This window comes from Heloderma suspectum, chromosome 15, assembly GCF_057233095.1.
Source record: "Heloderma suspectum isolate Gila_16-S chromosome 15, 16-S_ref, whole genome shotgun sequence".
Taxonomy (NCBI): Eukaryota; Metazoa; Chordata; class Lepidosauria; order Squamata; family Helodermatidae; genus Heloderma; species Heloderma suspectum.
In genome coordinates this window covers 14,141,203-14,157,650 of record NC_139472.1, presented here as the reverse complement: position 1 = coordinate 14,157,650, position 16,448 = coordinate 14,141,203, and the positions used below count along the sequence as shown (strand labels likewise).

Below are 16,448 nucleotides of genomic sequence, written 5' to 3'. Positions count from 1 at the left end.
AAGCCCTGGAATATTGTTATAAAACAAGGTCTCTGACCGTGCACAAAGAATCTTCCTCTCGTCACTAGGTAACCTCCTGAGGATGAACGTAAACAGCTTCCTGGTGAGAAAGATGTTGATTTCAGGACAGGCTTGAGATCTAATGTCTTCCATCTTGGAAACTGAGGCTGCAGTCCTGTACCTACTTACCTGGGAGAAAACCCCATTGAACTTAATGGGGTTAGTTGTGAACAGACATGTAGTATTGCTTTGTAAACCGCATAGAAATCCCAAATAGTTGGAGGCACGATTCAGCCACGGGTAGGGACTTTCAAGTTTCATTTTAACAGGTCCTTAACGCTTAATGAAATGCTTAATATTTAATTAAATGGGACTCATGCTGTACAACCTTTTGCATGTCTACTCAAAAGCTCCATTGCGTGCAATAAGTGGGTACAGGACTGCAGCCAGAAGTGAAGAAAAGAATAGTTGCAATGCCTTGTTAGCACCAGGAACCCTCTATCTGGAAGTGCCCTCAACCACGGAATCTCAATGAGGCTTATTTCTGAGTATACATATAGAGCATTGCACTATTAGTGATATGTTGGCACGTAAGGTGTTGTTATTATTAGTAACATAATTAGTTTACTTAAAACATTTGTATCCCACGGTTCCACCCAGAAGGCTGTTGGTGGTTTTGTTATTGTTGCTGTTTAATTATATATATATATATATATATATATATATATCTCCTGCCTTTCCACTCAAGGTTTATCATCAGCATCCAAATCAATATAGGTGAAAACTGCTGAACGCATGAAATGCATTATATAAATTTTGTGGCATGGTGATGTTGTTTTATTGTACTACTCTGACATTGAAAGGGGCCAAAAAATCCTCTTTACAGTGCAATCCTATACATGTCTGCAATCCTATACAATCCCATGTCTATGCAATCCTGTGCATTCCTATGTCTGAAATCCTGTGCAATCCTGTGCATGTCTGCTCAGAATGAGTTCAGTGAGGATTATTCCCAGGTAAGTGAGTACACAGTTGTTGCAGTCCTAGGAAGTGGAACGTGGTCCTGCCAAACTCTCCCATCATAATCCCACGACAGCCAAATAGGGCTCCCTTGACGTCAAACACATGCATTTGGGAGGAAGGGGCGTAGATCCGTGTCTGAGCACCTGCTTTTTTGCAGTCAGAAGGTTCATCTCCGGGTCGGGTTTGCATCTGAGACCCAAAGAGCCGCAGACACTCAAAGCGAGCAGTACTGAGCCAGGACGACAAATGGCCTAACTCCATATCAAGGTAGGTTCATATTCTTCCTAAGAATGAGATAAGAAACTTTTCAGAGCAATTTGCTCCGGTTGGCTCAAGGGAACGGGTAAGTTGGCAACACTGAGCTAGATGGGCAAATAATTTGATCTGGTACAAGGCCGTTTCTTTTGTTCCTATCATGTTAACAACTTAGAAGTAGGAGTGGTGTTCCTCTCTGTACTACACCTTCTTAAGCCCCCATCAGCCCCAGGTATAGTCCAGCATGCTGGGAGTTATAGTCCAAAACATCTGGAGGACACCACGTTCTGGAAGCCTGCCTTAGAGGCTGGTAGCATTTTAAGTGGCTGCAGCGTGTCTCCTTATGACAACACCCTTGCGAGGGGGGTCGCTCTTACACCTATTTTTACAGCTGGGCAAACTGAGGCTGAGTAACATTTATTTTCCACAGGGAGTTGGATACAACTCCGAGCATTTGTATGGCACGTCCATATGTTCGAAGGTGCTTTCATCTTGTAGTGACAACTCTCCGGTTGGCACTGAAACCCAGGAGAGAAATCAAACCTTCACGTTGTCAAAGCCTTCCCACATCTCACAGATCTCTGAAAATATGCGTTTAATTTTATGTTTAATATTCAAATTAATACAAATAGCAAATGCCAAAAAAGTAAACGTTACTCCAAAGAGAAGTGTGTGTGTGTGTGTGTGTAAACATATTTAGAACCAGTTATTGGGTAGGACACGCATTGGGAAGATTTAGTGGTACGCGAAGGATAACCTACAGGTTTACCTGAGAGTAATTGATGGGGTGGGTGGGTTATTTTCTAATAATTGGTGGAAGAAAGGGGCTCCAGGATACATTCGCAAAGAGAGGAGTAAGTTTCATTGAACAGCGGAGACTGGTGGCTCCGATTTCGGTGGGGTGTAAATCCATTCTGGGTTTCAGTCAGAACCAGCCAGAACTCTAAGGGAAACATCCAAGGTGCTAAACCCATGTTGGAGGTACGTTCAGCACTTTGAATAGCTCCTTTGGTGTTCTGGCTGGTTCTGACTGAAACCCAGAATGGATTCACAGCCCCACCGAAATCGGGACCATCAGCCTCCCCTGTCATTGAATAAAAGATTTACTTTCCAGAAAACATGCGTAAGATAGGACTGTATGGCTACATGGCCGCAATCTCACGCAATACTTAGCTGGAAGTAAGCCTCACTGCATATAGACTTAATTCTGAGTAAACCCTACCACACCTATCTCGGAGCATACTTCAGAATACTGATTTTTAGGGCTCCATCCTATGTATATTTAGACAGGAAAAAAAGTTCTGCAGCTCCCAGCATTCCCCAGCCAGTCATGCTGGGAGTTGCAGGGCTTTTTTTTCTGTCTAACATGATTGCGCCCTTAGAGAGTCTTACTTCCGAGGAAACATGCACAGGACTGAAGAGTCCTCGCCCCCCACCCCAGAATCTAAGATCTGGGTGGCATCAAACTTTAATGTTAATTGTGGTTTTAATGTTCTATATATATTTAAATTGTTTTATTGTGTGTTGTTTGGTTTGAATTTTTGTGAACCGCCCAGAGACCTTCGGCTATTGGGCGGTATAGAAATAAAATAAAACAAACAAACAAACAAACAAACCTTACTAGAAAAGAGAGAGAGAAAAAGATCCCTTCTGCCTTTTTTAGTTCGCTTTGGTGGTTAAAGGGTTAAGAGGGGACTGGGGGTGGTGACAATTGCTGGGGGCGGATCGGGTCTGTTTACCCAGATGATCGTTTGGAAGGTGGCGCGCTCTTTCCCGGGAGTTTTCCGCATTGTTTCTGTTGGTGAGGAGGGACCCCTCTCCCCACCGAGAATAAATGTAGGCGTTGAATCCTGACCTGACAATCAAGCAAACGCCCCTGGTGCCACGCAGACCTCGGATCAGGGGAGCTATATTATTACCATTAGCATTGTCCTTGCATTTATTATGCAAAGATGGATATTCCGCTTCCTCCCCATAGAAAGGAGTTGCACCAAGCAGCTAGCGAACTATATAAACAGACACAAACCTCAAAACAACAGCAAACCATTATTAAAATAAAATGGCCAGAGTCGAGGCAGCGTCACCAGCAAAACAACAAAAACAAAGGACCAAAATTAGCAATAAATAAGGGCCAAAATTAGCAATAAATAAGGGCCAAAATTAGCAATAAATAAGGGCCAAATTTAGCAATAAATAAGGGCCAAAATTAGCAATAAATAAGTTCACGGCGCAGTCCTATACATGTCTGCACAGAACGAAGCTGCAATGCCTTCAGTGGTTGCTACTCCCAGGGATGTGCATACAGGATTGTAGCCTAACTTTATTTATTTATTTTATTTATTAAATTTATTAATCGCCCATCTGGCGGGTCACCCAGCCACTCTGGGCGATGTACAACAATAAAAACAGTTCATACGGTAAAATTCAACATTAAAAACATCACATTTCTAAAATTACCCTAGCCCACCCCAAATGCATGCCTGAACCACGTTTTTAATGCACGGTGGAAGCTCATTAAAGAGGGGGCATGGCGGAGTTCCCTAGGGCCACAGCGTGGGGGCCACCACAGAGAAGGCCCTCTCCCTCGTCCCCACCAGTCTAGCTGTACTGGCTGATGGGACAGAGAGAAGGCCATCCGAGGCTGATCTTGTTGAGCGGCCCATCTGGTGTTGCTGGAGGCGCTCCTTGAGATAGGCTGGGCCGGAACCATATAGGGTTTTAAAGGTCAAAAACCAACACCTTGAATTTGGCCCAGAAAACAACTGATAGCCAGTGCAACTCCTTCAGCATTGGAATGATGTGATCTCGCTGGAGGCTGCCTTCCCCGCATTCTGTACCAGCTGCAGCTTCCGAACTGTCTTCAAGGGTAACCCCACGTAGAGCACATTACAGTAGTCTAGACAAGAGGAGACCACTTAACTTAAGCCACAATGGAATCAAAAGGCTTGCTTTAAAAGAAATGTGTTCAATCACAGGAGGACAGAGAGGGAGCATACCTAAAAGCCCCCTTGCCTGCTGCCCAAAGGGTGCAAGTGGCAGAGGCACGAGAAGGCTACAATAGCGGATCTTAAAAGAGGGGCAGATTCAAGTCGCTTGGTTGCAAGCGGTTTAGGGCTTTAAAGATCATAAACAGCACCTTGAATTGCATGGGAAATTAACTACAAAAGAGACATGGCATCTTTGGGCAGGTTCCTACCACCCCAGCATCTTGGCATGGCCCAGTGCTGATAGGAAGCTCTTTTATACTGCATCAGACTGTATTGTCTGCATCCGCCTTCACTAACCTGGCGTCTCCAGATGTGTGGGACTACAGCTCCCAGCATCCCCCACCCAGCTAGGGGTTGTAATCCAACACATCTGGGGGACATTGTTGAAGGCTGGTCTACACTGATTGGCAGTGGCTGTCCTGGATGTCAGACGGGGGTTGTTCCCAGCCCTACCTGGAAATGCAGGGGATTGAACAAAAATGAGATAAACATGTTTTCAAGGCCGCCCGCCTTGCAATCCTTGAAACAGGCACATTTTCGTGGCGCCGATGTTGTGACCCGCCTGGAGCGCGCCAGAGGCGGGCGCTGCAAAGAGGAAATGAACGTGTTTTCGAGGCCGCCTTGCAACAGGCACATTGTCGTGGCGCCGATGTTGTGACCCGCCTGGAGCGCGCCAGCAACGGGCGCTGCAAAGGGGAAATGAACGTGTTTTCGGGGCCGCCTTGCAACAGGCACATTGTCGTGGCGCCGATGTTGTGACCCGCCTGGAGCGCGCCAGCAACGGGCGCTGCAAAGAGGAAATGAACGTGTTTTCGAGGCCGCCTTGCAACAGGCACATTGTCGTGGCGCCGATGTTGTGACCCGCCTGGAGCGCGCCAGCAACGGGCGCTGCAAAGGGGAAATGAACGTGTTTTCGGGGCCGCCTTGCAACAGGCACATTGTCGTGGCGCCGATGTTGTGACCCGCCTGGAGCGCGCCAGCAACGGGCGCTGCAAAGAGGAAATGAACGTGTTTTCGAGGCCGCCTTGCAACAGGCACATTGTCGTGGCGCCGATGTTGTGACCCGCCTGGAGCGCGCCAGCAACGGGCGCTGCAAAGGGGAAATGAACGTGTTTTCGGGGCCGCCTTGCAACAGGCACATTGTCGTGGCGCCGATGTTGTGACCCGCCTGGAGCGCGCCAGCAACGGGCGCTGCAAAGGGGAAATGAACGTGTTTTCGGGGCCGCCTTGCAACAGGCACATTGTCGTGGCGCCGATGTTGTGACCCGCCTGGAGCGCGCCAGCAACGGGCGCTGCAAAGGGGAAATGAACGTGTTTTCGGGGCCGCCTTGCAACAGGCACATTGTCGTGGCGCCGATGTTGTGACCCGCCTGGAGCGCGCCAGCAACGGGCGCTGCAAAGGGGAAATGAACGTGTTTTCGGGGCCGCCTTGCAACAGGCACATTGTCGTGGCGCCGATGTTGTGACCCGCCCGGAGCGCGCCAGCGGCCCGCGAAGGCAGCTCGTGCCGCCGCCGCCGCCGCCTCGCGCAAAGCCGCCGCCGAGGCCGCCGAGGCCATCGCCCCCTCGCGGAACTACATCCCCCGGCATGCCCGCTGCGCGCTGTCCCCGCTTTCCCCGCCCTGTCCGGTCTGGCGGCGCCGCCCACTTCCGGCCCGGGAAGAAGGCGGTTCGAGCGGCGCCTTCGCCTCAGACGGCGGCGGCCCGCGCGCGAGCGAGGCCGGCTCTGCAGCGGAGGGCTCGGGCGCCTTTCTCCGTCCGCGGCCGGCCCCCCCTCCCCCGCCGCTCCCCCGGGGGAGACACCTGCCTCCCCTCCTATTTGGGGATAGCTGCCTCTTCCAGGCGCCCGGGGCTCCCCTGGGGCGCGCGGGGGCTTCCTGCTTCCCTGAGGGAGCTGGGCGCCCGCTCCTTTCCCGGGGGATCCGCGCGCGCCCTCCGTTCCTTCCTTAGAAGTGGGCCCAATTATAGATTCCCCAATATATAACTCCAGCTTGGGGTGATCACCCATCTCCTCTGTGCGAAGCGGGGGAGATCCTCACTTCCCCTCCTTCACAGGCGCAGCTCGCCTTTCCCACCTTCTCAGGATTAGGCCCAGTTATACATTCCCCAATATATAATTCCAGTTCGGGACGCTCACCCATCTCTTCTGTGCGAAGCGGGGGAGATCCTCACTTCCCCTTCTTCACAGGCGCAGCTCGCCTTTCCCACCTTCTCAGGATTAGGCCCAGTTATACATTCCCCAATATATAATTCCAGTTCGGGACGCTCACCCATCTCTTCTGTGCGAAGCGGGGGAGATCCCCACTTCCCCTCCTTCACAGGCGCAGCTCGCCTTTCCCACCTTCTCAGGATTAGGCCCAGTTATACATTCCCCAATATATAATTCCAGTTCGGGACGCTCACCCATCTCTTCTGTGCGAAGCAGGGGAGATCCTCACTTCCCCTTCTTCACAGGCGCAGCTCGCCTTTCCCACCTTCTCAGGATTAGGCCCAATTATATATTCCCCAATATATAATTCCAGTTCGGGACGCTCACCCATCTCTTCTGTGCGAAGCGGGGGAGATCCTCACTTCCCCTTCTTCACAGGCGCAGCTCGCCTTTCCCACCTTCTCAGGATTAGGCCCAGTTATACATTCCCCAATATATAATTCCAGTTCGGGACGCTCACCCATCTCTTCTGTGCGAAGCGGGGGAGATCCTCACTTCCCCTTCTTCACAGGCGCAGCTCCCCTTTCCCACCTTCTCAGGATTAGGCCCAATTATATATTCCCCAATATATATTCCAGCTTGCGGCGCTCACCCATCTCTTCTGTGCAAAGCAGGGGAGATCCCCTCTTCCCCGCCTTCACAGGCGCAGCTCCCCTTTCCCACCTTCTCAGGATTAGGCCCAATTATATATTCCCCAATATATATTCCAGCTTGCGGCGCTCACCCATCTCTTCTGTGCAAAGCAGGGGAGATCCCCTCTTCCCCGCCTTCACAGGCGCAGCTCCCCTTTCCCATCTTCTCAGGATTAGGCCCAATTATATATTCCCCAATATATATTCCAGCTTGGGGTGCTCACCCATCTTTTCTGTGCGAAGCGGGGGAGATCCCCACTTCCCTTTCTTCACAGGTGCAGCTCCCCTTTCCCACCTTCTCAGGATTAGGCCCAATTATATATTCCCCAATATATAATTCCAGCTTGGGGTGCTCACCCATCTTCTCTGTGCAAAGCAGGGGAGATCCCCACTTCCCCTCCTTCACAGGTGCAACTCCTCTTTCCCACCTTTTCAGAATTAGGCATAATTATATATTTTCCAAGGTGGTGGGGGTCATCTATTCCTTCTCCAAGCAAATCCCCCCCCCCAGCAGCTTTTCTTCCTCTAAGAGGGAGCATCTCTCCCTGTTTCTACTTCTAGTTTGAGGGGGAGCATCTCTCCCTTTTTCTAAGTGGTGGTAACCTGTCTTATTTTCCAGGTTTGGGGTGCTCACCCATCTCTTCTGTGCACATTGGAGTTCCCCACTTCTCCTCCTTCACAGGTGCAGGTCCTCTCTTCCCACCTTTTTTAGAATTAGGCACATTATATATTTTCAAAGGTGAGATGGGGGTGGGGGGATTTATTCCTTCTCCAAGCAAATCGCCCCCCAGCCTTAAGAAGCAGCTCTTCTTCCTTTTCAAAGAGTGTCTCTCCCTGTTTCTAATTGTAATTTGAGGGGGAGCATCTCTCCCTGATTCTAATTGTCTATTTTCCAGGTCTGGGGTGCTCATCCATATCTTCTGTGTGCATTGGGGGAATTCCCCACTTCCCCTCCTTCACAGGTGTCAATCCTCTTTTCCCACCTTTTTTTAGAATTAGGCATAATTATATATTTTCCGTGGTGGTGGGGGTCATCTATTCCTTCTCTAAGCAAATCGCTCTCCCCCACCTCCACTTAAGAAGCAGCTTTTCGTCCTCTAAGGGGGAGCATCTCTCCCTGTTTCTAATTGGGAGTAATTATCTCCTTTACAGGTTTGGGGTGGTCACCAATTTCTTTTGTGTGAATTGGGTGAGATTCCCACTCCTTCCTTCACAGGTGCAGGTCCTCTCTTCCCAAACATTAGGCATAATTATATATTTTCCAAGGCAAGGGGGTGTCATCTATTCCTTCTCCGAGCAATTCTCCCCTCTCAGCTTTTCTTTTTTCTAATTGAGGATCATAATTTTCCAGGTTTGGTGGTCACCAATCCCTTCTGTGCAAATTGGGGGAGATTCCCACTTCCCTTCTTTCACAGGTGCAGGTCCTCTCTTCCCAAACATTAGGCATAATTATATATTTTCCAAAGTAAGGGTGGTGGTGGTTCATCTATTCCTTCTCCTTTCTTGTGGCTTGAGGACCTCCCTTCTTCCTAGAGCAGATTTATCTTCTCTTCCCCACCCCTGTTTTTCAGTGCAGCAACTCTTTTTGAGGGGAAGCCTTTCCTGCTGTAAAATTGGGCCTTTCACTGGTACTTCCTTGACTGAAGGGGCAGTTGCCATGTTTCTAAATTTGGGATATAGTTACATATTTTCCAGGGGGTCAGTTTTGTTATCTGTCATTCCTTCTCTGTGCCCTTCTCTCCTTCAGGCGTGACTTCTGCCCCCATACCTCGAGAGGAAGCATATCCTGCTTTGAGGGGGACTGCTGCTGCTCTTGAAATTGGGGCTCTCCCTCCCCTAGGTTTCTCACTTTTCTTAACCAGAGATACAGTTATATATTTTCTGGAGCAGCTGGGGGTGAAGGAATTGTATCATCCCTCCACCAACAAGCATACTTATTTTTCATTTATTTTTTTATGGGAGGGGGGAGTCTTTCCAATGCCTAGAAGGTATGTTTCCCACACCCACCCCACTTCCAAGGATGCTATCCTTATTCTGAGCTTTACTTTTTACTTGGGGGTAGAACTGTTAAAACATCCTGCTCTCTGTCTTCTACAACAAGAGAAGACTTCCCTGCTTGTGAAACTGGGTTTGGCCCTGCTCTTTGGGCTTGGGAGTACCATATCCCTCTTCCCTTCTCCCATGTAATTTGGACGGTATGAATTTTTCCGAGGTATTTAAACTGTCCAGCCAGCTGTGCAAGTTCTCCCCGGATGGGAAATTGCTGGTGAGCTTAGCCCTGCTGTGGTGTGGGGGTGTTAAAGATAAAAGTGTTTATGGCAGGTTAGGCGAAAGGAATGATGGTGGGCAGACAGCGTGGGATGTGGGTTTACAGAAGGAATGGGGTGTGAACCCATGGGACGTTTCAGTGCTGTGGCTTGATCTTACTGATGCCTGTGCTGCATATGGTTAGTGATGTTTTGTTGACACGGCTTGATATTTAAGAGAATAATGCACATTCTTTTTTGGTTTTCACTCCATGTTTTATGTTGGGCAATATGAGCGAGATAATACCGGATTTGTGCCCTGGAGAGCAAACTCCAAAAAAAGTGTCTCCACCTAAAAAACGTACTTTTGCTAGCCTTCCATAATTTTTTCCATTACATTTTAAACCCTGTTTAAATGACACGGAGAAATTCTGGTGTATGGAGAATCTCTTGCCAAAGCATGTGGGGTGTTAGCAAAGTCTAGCCATTTAAAATTTAAATATAACTACTTTAATTCAATTCCTTCTGTGGCAGTGTTGCTCCTCCTTTCCTTGTCTTTCTCCCCTAATGTGTCTTGTTTTTAACATTGAATTCTAAGCTTGTTTTGTTCTTAATTATTGTATGATGATGATGTGAAATCTCTCCCTGACAATGTATCTGCAGAGGATGCATATGTTTGCTTAAAAATTAGTATGCAGAACTTGTGTAACTGTTAAGTCTGCTGTCATAGTTGCATGTCAGCCCTGTTGACATATACCCAGCATGTTGACTTAGTTGTAATGTAATGCACACTAGCAGTATATGAATGAGTCTTCTGTTTCTTTCTTCCCTTTCGCCCTCCTTCATTTCCTCTTTTGTGGCAAGCTGTAGTTTGACTGGTTAAGATGAAATGATGATCAATAGTTTAAGAGCCAGTGTGGTGCAGTGGTTAGAGTGCTGGAGTTGAGATATCTGGGTTCTAGTCTCCATTCAGCCATGAAGCTCATTGGGTGACTTTGGGCCAGTCATTGACTCACTGCCTAACCTACCTCACAGAGTTGTTAGGGTAAAATGGAGAGTAGGAAGAGCACGAAAGCCACCTTGGGTTCCTTGGAGGAAAAAAGGCAGGATATAAATGTAATAATAAGTAATAATAAATTAAAACGTTTGCCAAAAAAAGAGGAGGTGCAAGAGGAGGAGGAAGTGCACAAACCCAAGGTTTATTCATGTACTGCTGGTGTAGTATTACATCTAGACTGAGCCAATGAATGCATTTGTGAGAGATTTCTGTTGCAGAGTTTCTCAAACTGATCAGTGGACCACCGGTGGTCTGTGAGCTCCATTCATGTGGTCCACAGAAAGTTTGCGGAACAGGCATGAACATTTGTACTTGGACCTGCTGAAGATGAGAAACATTACAGCTGACTTCACAGAATATTGCTCATAAAAGTAGTCACATCCATCTCATTAGAAAGGCAAGACTGCAGTTATTAAAATATAAACTAATGTATGTGCTTTGATTTGTAAAATGGAAAAAGTTCATTGAGTGGTCCATTGAGACCCCCAGAAATTTTCAAGGGGTCCATAAGAAAAAAAAAGTTTTGAGAACTGCTGCATTAAAACATCAAGAGATTAATCAGTGGGGCTGAGAGTTAAGGAAATACTTGTTTTTTTGTGGTAATTTGGTTCTGCTTTGTTACCATAGAGAACGCAAAAGAAAATAAGGCATGGGCTTTCACTTGACAATGAGTGGTTAGGTCATGTAAAAATCTAAGTTAACCTTAACTTCCTTTGATAACTCTCATAGGCACATATTGAAGTTTGTACAATATGTAAATTTAATCAGTTAACTGGGAGATGAATCATTAACTTTTCCTAAGAAGTAGTGTCAATGTATATCTTACTGGCCTTGAATCTCATTGTCCATGTCTTCAGGTGGATGTTTTCCCCTACCCTAATCCTAGAGCTTCTAGGGATCAAATCTAAGGTACATCATGAACTATGCCTCTGAATCTGTCAGCTAAGCAACTGTTTTGTTCCTGTTTAGGCTTCAGGTGTGCAGTATCGTTTGGTGGTTCGTGATGTGAACACCCTGCAAATCTTGCAGCTCTTCACCTGCCTGGACCAAATCCAGCACATTGAGTGGTCTTCTGATTCTCTCTTTATATTATGTGCAATGTACAAACGTGGAATTGTGCAGGTGGGCACCCATATGGTATGCTTTCTGTTTTGGAACTTAGCTGCCAAACTCATGGCCTTTTAAGTAACAAGTATTTACTCAAGTAACTTAAGGCACAATCCTGTGGCGGCTAGACAGTGGCTAGATGGCTATAGTTTGGTTCCCAGAAAACCACCTCCTTGCCACCTCATAAGAGGTGCAGTTCGTCCCTGGCTCCACGCTCAGGAGCAGCACGGAGTGGGGCAAAAGGGGGCATTCCCAGGAGCAGGGAGCGCAGAAGTGCCAGTAGATGCTTCCTATGTGTTGTCGGGCATCCCCCCGCTCTAAAGTCTCGTAGTTAGACTTCTAGCCGTGAATGCAGAGTGGCCAGAGCACAGAGAAGATCCCCTCCATGCTCTGCCCGCCCTGCATTGGGTAGGCGGTCACCTCCAAGTTTGGAGGTGGGCACCTATCCTGACAGGATTGCTCCCTTAACTAATGCTTTCATTTGAAAACACCACACTTATGGAAAAAATCCCTCATGTTGGGCTAATCTCAAACTGCAAAGGTTGAAAAGAACATATCTTTTTAAAAACAGAAGCAACAATTTTTCACCCACCAGGGAGGGGATCAGTAACTAGCGGAAGCATAGGGTAAAATCCAGTGTAAGTCTTACTTAGAGTAGGCCCATTGAAATGAGAGGAACTTAAAGTTAGTCATGACCCATTTGTTTCAATGGCTCTACTCTAAGTAGGATTTTACCCATAAGCTCAGAAGGAAATGGAGTTAGTGTCATTCTTTTGAGAGAGACTGAGCTGGGGTAACTGGATTCACAGTTCCATGGGGTGGCCATGTAGATCTGTCAAGGTGCTAGCGTAAACCAAACTTGAAACCAATTTTGCAAGATTTACTAGTTCATTAAAAACAACAACCCAACACTAGCTCACACATACTAAAACAAGCAAACCAGCAACTGTACAGTTTCCTACCTAATCCCTGGAGGTGATTCATACTTGACACAAGCAACCTAATAAGGTTATGAGCCAGTCGTAAAACATTTTGCAGATCAAGTGCTATATAACTTATTAATAACAAAGCTTCATTTTTAATAAAGCGCATCAGCTATTTAATAGTCCTATAACATCTTTAAAGGGTAATAAATGTATTGGGGCTGTGATCTCCTAAGTTCAGCAAAGGCCTACAAAAACCAACGCTTCAATAAATGTTTTAGCTTTTAAAGGTGCTACAGAACGCTGTTGTGTTTTTGTTACAGTAGACTTGCATAGCTGCTGCTCTCCTGAAGTGTGTGTATAATGTTTTTATAGCTTAAAAGTGTAAGTGGTTGCAAAGAGAAAAATGGCTTACTTTTGTAGTGGGATCCAGCGCCAGTCTTTCATGGTCTTTGTTGAGCTCCCTGGGTTCTGTTGATGCACTTGTCTTTCTCAGCTGCAGAGCGATCCTTGAGAGGAAGCTGGTAAGACTCCGGATGCCCTGTTCGGTTAGCCCTGACTTGACTGCTCTTTCTCACTTGGCTTAGGTCTGGTCCTTGGAGCAGCCTGACTGGCACTGCAAGATTGATGAAGGGTCAGCGGGACTGGTGGCTTCTTGTTGGAGTCCGGATGGCCGTCACATTCTCAACACCACAGAGTTCCATGTAAGTGTGAAATTGGGGCTGCTGCTCCAAGATATCAGATGTTACTGTCTACATCCTAGCCCCTAAAATAGCTCGAAGCTCTTAAAGCTGCAGTGTGCTGTATTTGTGGGGCCTTCTTTCTTTTTTTTAAAATATAGCTATTCATGTATGGTTTGCTCTCTGTATTTATTTATTGCATTTATATCCTGCCTTTTTTCCTCTTGCAAGGAACCCAAGGCAGCTTACATTATCCTCCTCCTCTCCATTTTATCCTCACAGCAACAACCCTGTGAGGTAGGTTGGGCTGTGACTGGCCCAAAGCCACCCATTGAGCTCCCATGGCTGAGTGGGACTAGAACCTGGATCTCCTGACTCCCAGTCCAACTCTGTCACCACTACACCACGCTTTGGTGCAAGTTGCGACATAGCATGTTAAAATGTGTGGCTGCATGATTAAGGTAAAGCTGGTTTAGGTTATTTATGCAGGGGCGCCCAATACAAAATTGATACAAGCTTCAGATTTGGTCATAGAATCTTGGGTCTTAAGGGATCAGATAACCCATCAAGTTCAACCCACTTGAGAGCTGGTCTGTGCTGTAGTGGCCAATAATAGGATCAGTGAGCCAGGAAGCCTCTGCTTTAAATCTAATCTTGGCCACAGATTCTGCAATATGGAGGTGATACTGATCTACCTTTTAGTGTTGTAAAGATGACTGAAGTGGTCTTTACATCCCAAACCAATACGTAGATAAGTGTTAGTGTTCTGCAGGATCCTGTATGCATCAGTCCTTATGAGACTGCACTGTCCATGTTAGAGTGTGTCACAAGAGAACAGGAGTCAGCAAGATGTTCCACAGATACCTTCTGTCTGGTGCTCAAGATGACTGTGCTTCGCATCATGCACATGAGGGAAACACCACACACGCATGTGTGCGCGCACTCCCAACCGCCCCCGAAAACAGTAATTTAGGGTGCGATCCTTTGCATGTTTAGACAAAAAAAAGGCCTACAACTCCCAGCATGCCCCAGCCATGCTTTTTTCCTGTCTAAACAGTAGGCCTGTTTTCTGTCTAAACATGCATAGGGTTGTGCATTTAATCTGGGGAAAACTCATTCGTGCTAACAGGTATGGATTCAGTTAGACTTAAGTGTGAAGTGAATCTTGGCCCCAGAGTATCTACCTGGGACTGATGAAGGGGCAAGACTCTAAAATTATAGAGAGGAAGAGAGGAGAACCTGAAGGATTATTTTGTGAAGGATGTCTTCTCACACTGCCTCAGAACCAAAGCAGCTCTTTTCTCGACTGTAACAATGATCTGCATATAGCAGTATTTTCTGCTAGTTCTAAAGATAATCTGCAAACTAGTATGCCTGTTACAATTTAAAGCATGAATTTGAAAGTGAAGCTAACTCTGTTGGCCTAACGGAATGGCAAAAGCAGTTCTATACTGCTTGGTGTTTATAGAGTGCCTCTTCCTACACGCGTATAGTGTTCCATGTCCATTCTTTCAGCAATCCTTTCAGCAAACCTGTGTGGCAAGGTAGTGTTATCCCCATAGTACAGGTGAATTGGAGGCTTAGTGTCTTACTCACTTTTACCAGTTCCTGCTTTTATCCACTGTCTCTAACAGGGCTTTGTGGTGGAAAAGCAGGTACAAGGCTTCATAGTAGTGGATGGTTTTAACAGGGTGAAAACTATTCCAGTTATCCAGCCTCATTTTGTTAGTCAGACACATGCCTAATAGCCAGCCAGGATGCAGCCTGATGATTTGACATGGTGGGCTGCCTCTGCATACCACATGTTGCTTCCAAATGCACATGTATATGGGGGTGGGCTGACAAGTATTTATTACCAGCCATCAGAACTCCATTTGACCCTGCAGGATTTTCATTAAGCCTTTGCCAAATTGGCATGTGTGTTTGGGATAGACTTTCTCCCCAGCTGTAAACAGGTTGCTAAATTAACTTGTGGTAGACAGCTGGCTGGGATATGCTGGTGTCTGTACTGTTCACTGTTATGTCCTCTAAATCCACCGTCTAACAGAGCAGACTATGGACTAGTGTTTTGAAAAAGCACTTTAAGGACGCTAATGGAGCATTGCTATGGTTCCTGGGACCATAGGATATTTTGCAGTTCCCCCTCCGAGGCCATAGACATTGCTATAAGCTCGGGAGGGGAAATACGAACTGAGATTGTTTCCCCCTGCCCCTTACAGCTGCTGTGGAAAGCACCACAGTGGCTTCCTCACCCAAGTTCAGCGTTCTGACTTCAGGTGAGGATGCAAATGAGAGGGAAGGGAAGGATTGGGGGTGGGGAGGTGCTGTGGATCTGTGACATCCTGAAGTCTTCCAGCTCCGGTCGCCATTGCCACTACTCCACTAGATGTTCTAGTAAGAAAACAGAGGAGGATAGGGAGGCGAAGATCACCTCCATTGCTCCTGCTCTGTCAGGCGTCTGCTGGCAGAGCGTTGGATATTCAGAGCGCTCTGACATTGGAGCGCTCCTTTGGAAAGCGTAGAGTGGCTTTGCTCTTATCATTGCATATTATGTACATCTTCCATTTCAGAGGTCATTTGGAATGTTCTCTCAGCCACTGCTACTCAGATTCAGAAGGCTGATGTTTTAAAATAAAATGTAGTTATTTGCATCCAGACTATAGAAATTATTTTTTTCATAAGGTGGCTAACAATTAAAATGGTGAAAAAAATAAAATTGATACATTTCAGGTGCTAAACATGAATGATTCCTCATGCTTTTGATTCTTTTGTGCTGATGTGTGAATGCTGAAATGTGATTCTTGATGGCTTTCTGTTAGAAATAGGTGGAACCACTTAGCTCTGCTCTAGAACAGTTTGTGCAGGTCCAGATTTCTACATCTGGAGTCTGCCAGAACTGGCAGATCAGATTTGGACTTTACAGCAATTTTGGAGGGGCCCTTTTGGGCTCCGGAAGTGGCAGCTAGGTGTCACCTACGTGTGTGGTGATCTTGGTGCACAATGCAGCAGCACAGGTCAAATATATAATTCTTCTGCATCAGTGTGTGATGCACATGAGGCCTATGAACTCATCTGCTGAGACTTAGGACTGGCTCTAATGACTGACTTAAGTGGTTATTGACTTCTACAACTGGGCCTATGAATGCAAATCTTAACTATGACAATACATTGTATTTGAAAGATCCTTTCCCAGTGTATTTCTTGTCAGGCTAATATAACCTTAAAACAGTAAAGAATGCCTTTAACAAGTTCATTTATGTATCCTTTGTTGCTCTTGGATGCAGGATTTCTGATGTCAGCCATTTTAAGGAGCTTGATGTCATTGTATA

General features: G+C 46.6%; 1 protein-coding gene across 4 annotated transcripts in view; it reads left to right on the top strand.

Moving 5' to 3' along the window:
- The first annotated feature begins 5,927 nt into the window (after nucleotides 1-5,927).
- Nucleotides 5,928-16,448, top strand: part of WRAP73 (WD repeat containing, antisense to TP73) — a 37,895-nt gene continuing 27,374 nt past the window's right edge. Inside the window, exons 1-4 of one of the 4 annotated variants that reach the window (XM_084821703.1) lie at nucleotides 5,928-9,094; nucleotides 9,319-9,372; nucleotides 11,379-11,531; nucleotides 13,027-13,143. In XM_084821703.1, the coding sequence (XP_084677829.1) occupies nucleotides 11,508-11,531; nucleotides 13,027-13,143 (141 nt within the window). In that variant the 5' untranslated portion in view covers nucleotides 5,928-9,094; nucleotides 9,319-9,372; nucleotides 11,379-11,507. Of the gene's footprint in view, nucleotides 10,807-11,378; nucleotides 11,532-13,026; nucleotides 13,144-16,448 lie in introns of all 4 variants that reach the window. The other 3 variants (XM_084821700.1, XM_084821702.1, XM_084821701.1) reach the window with 3 other exon arrangements.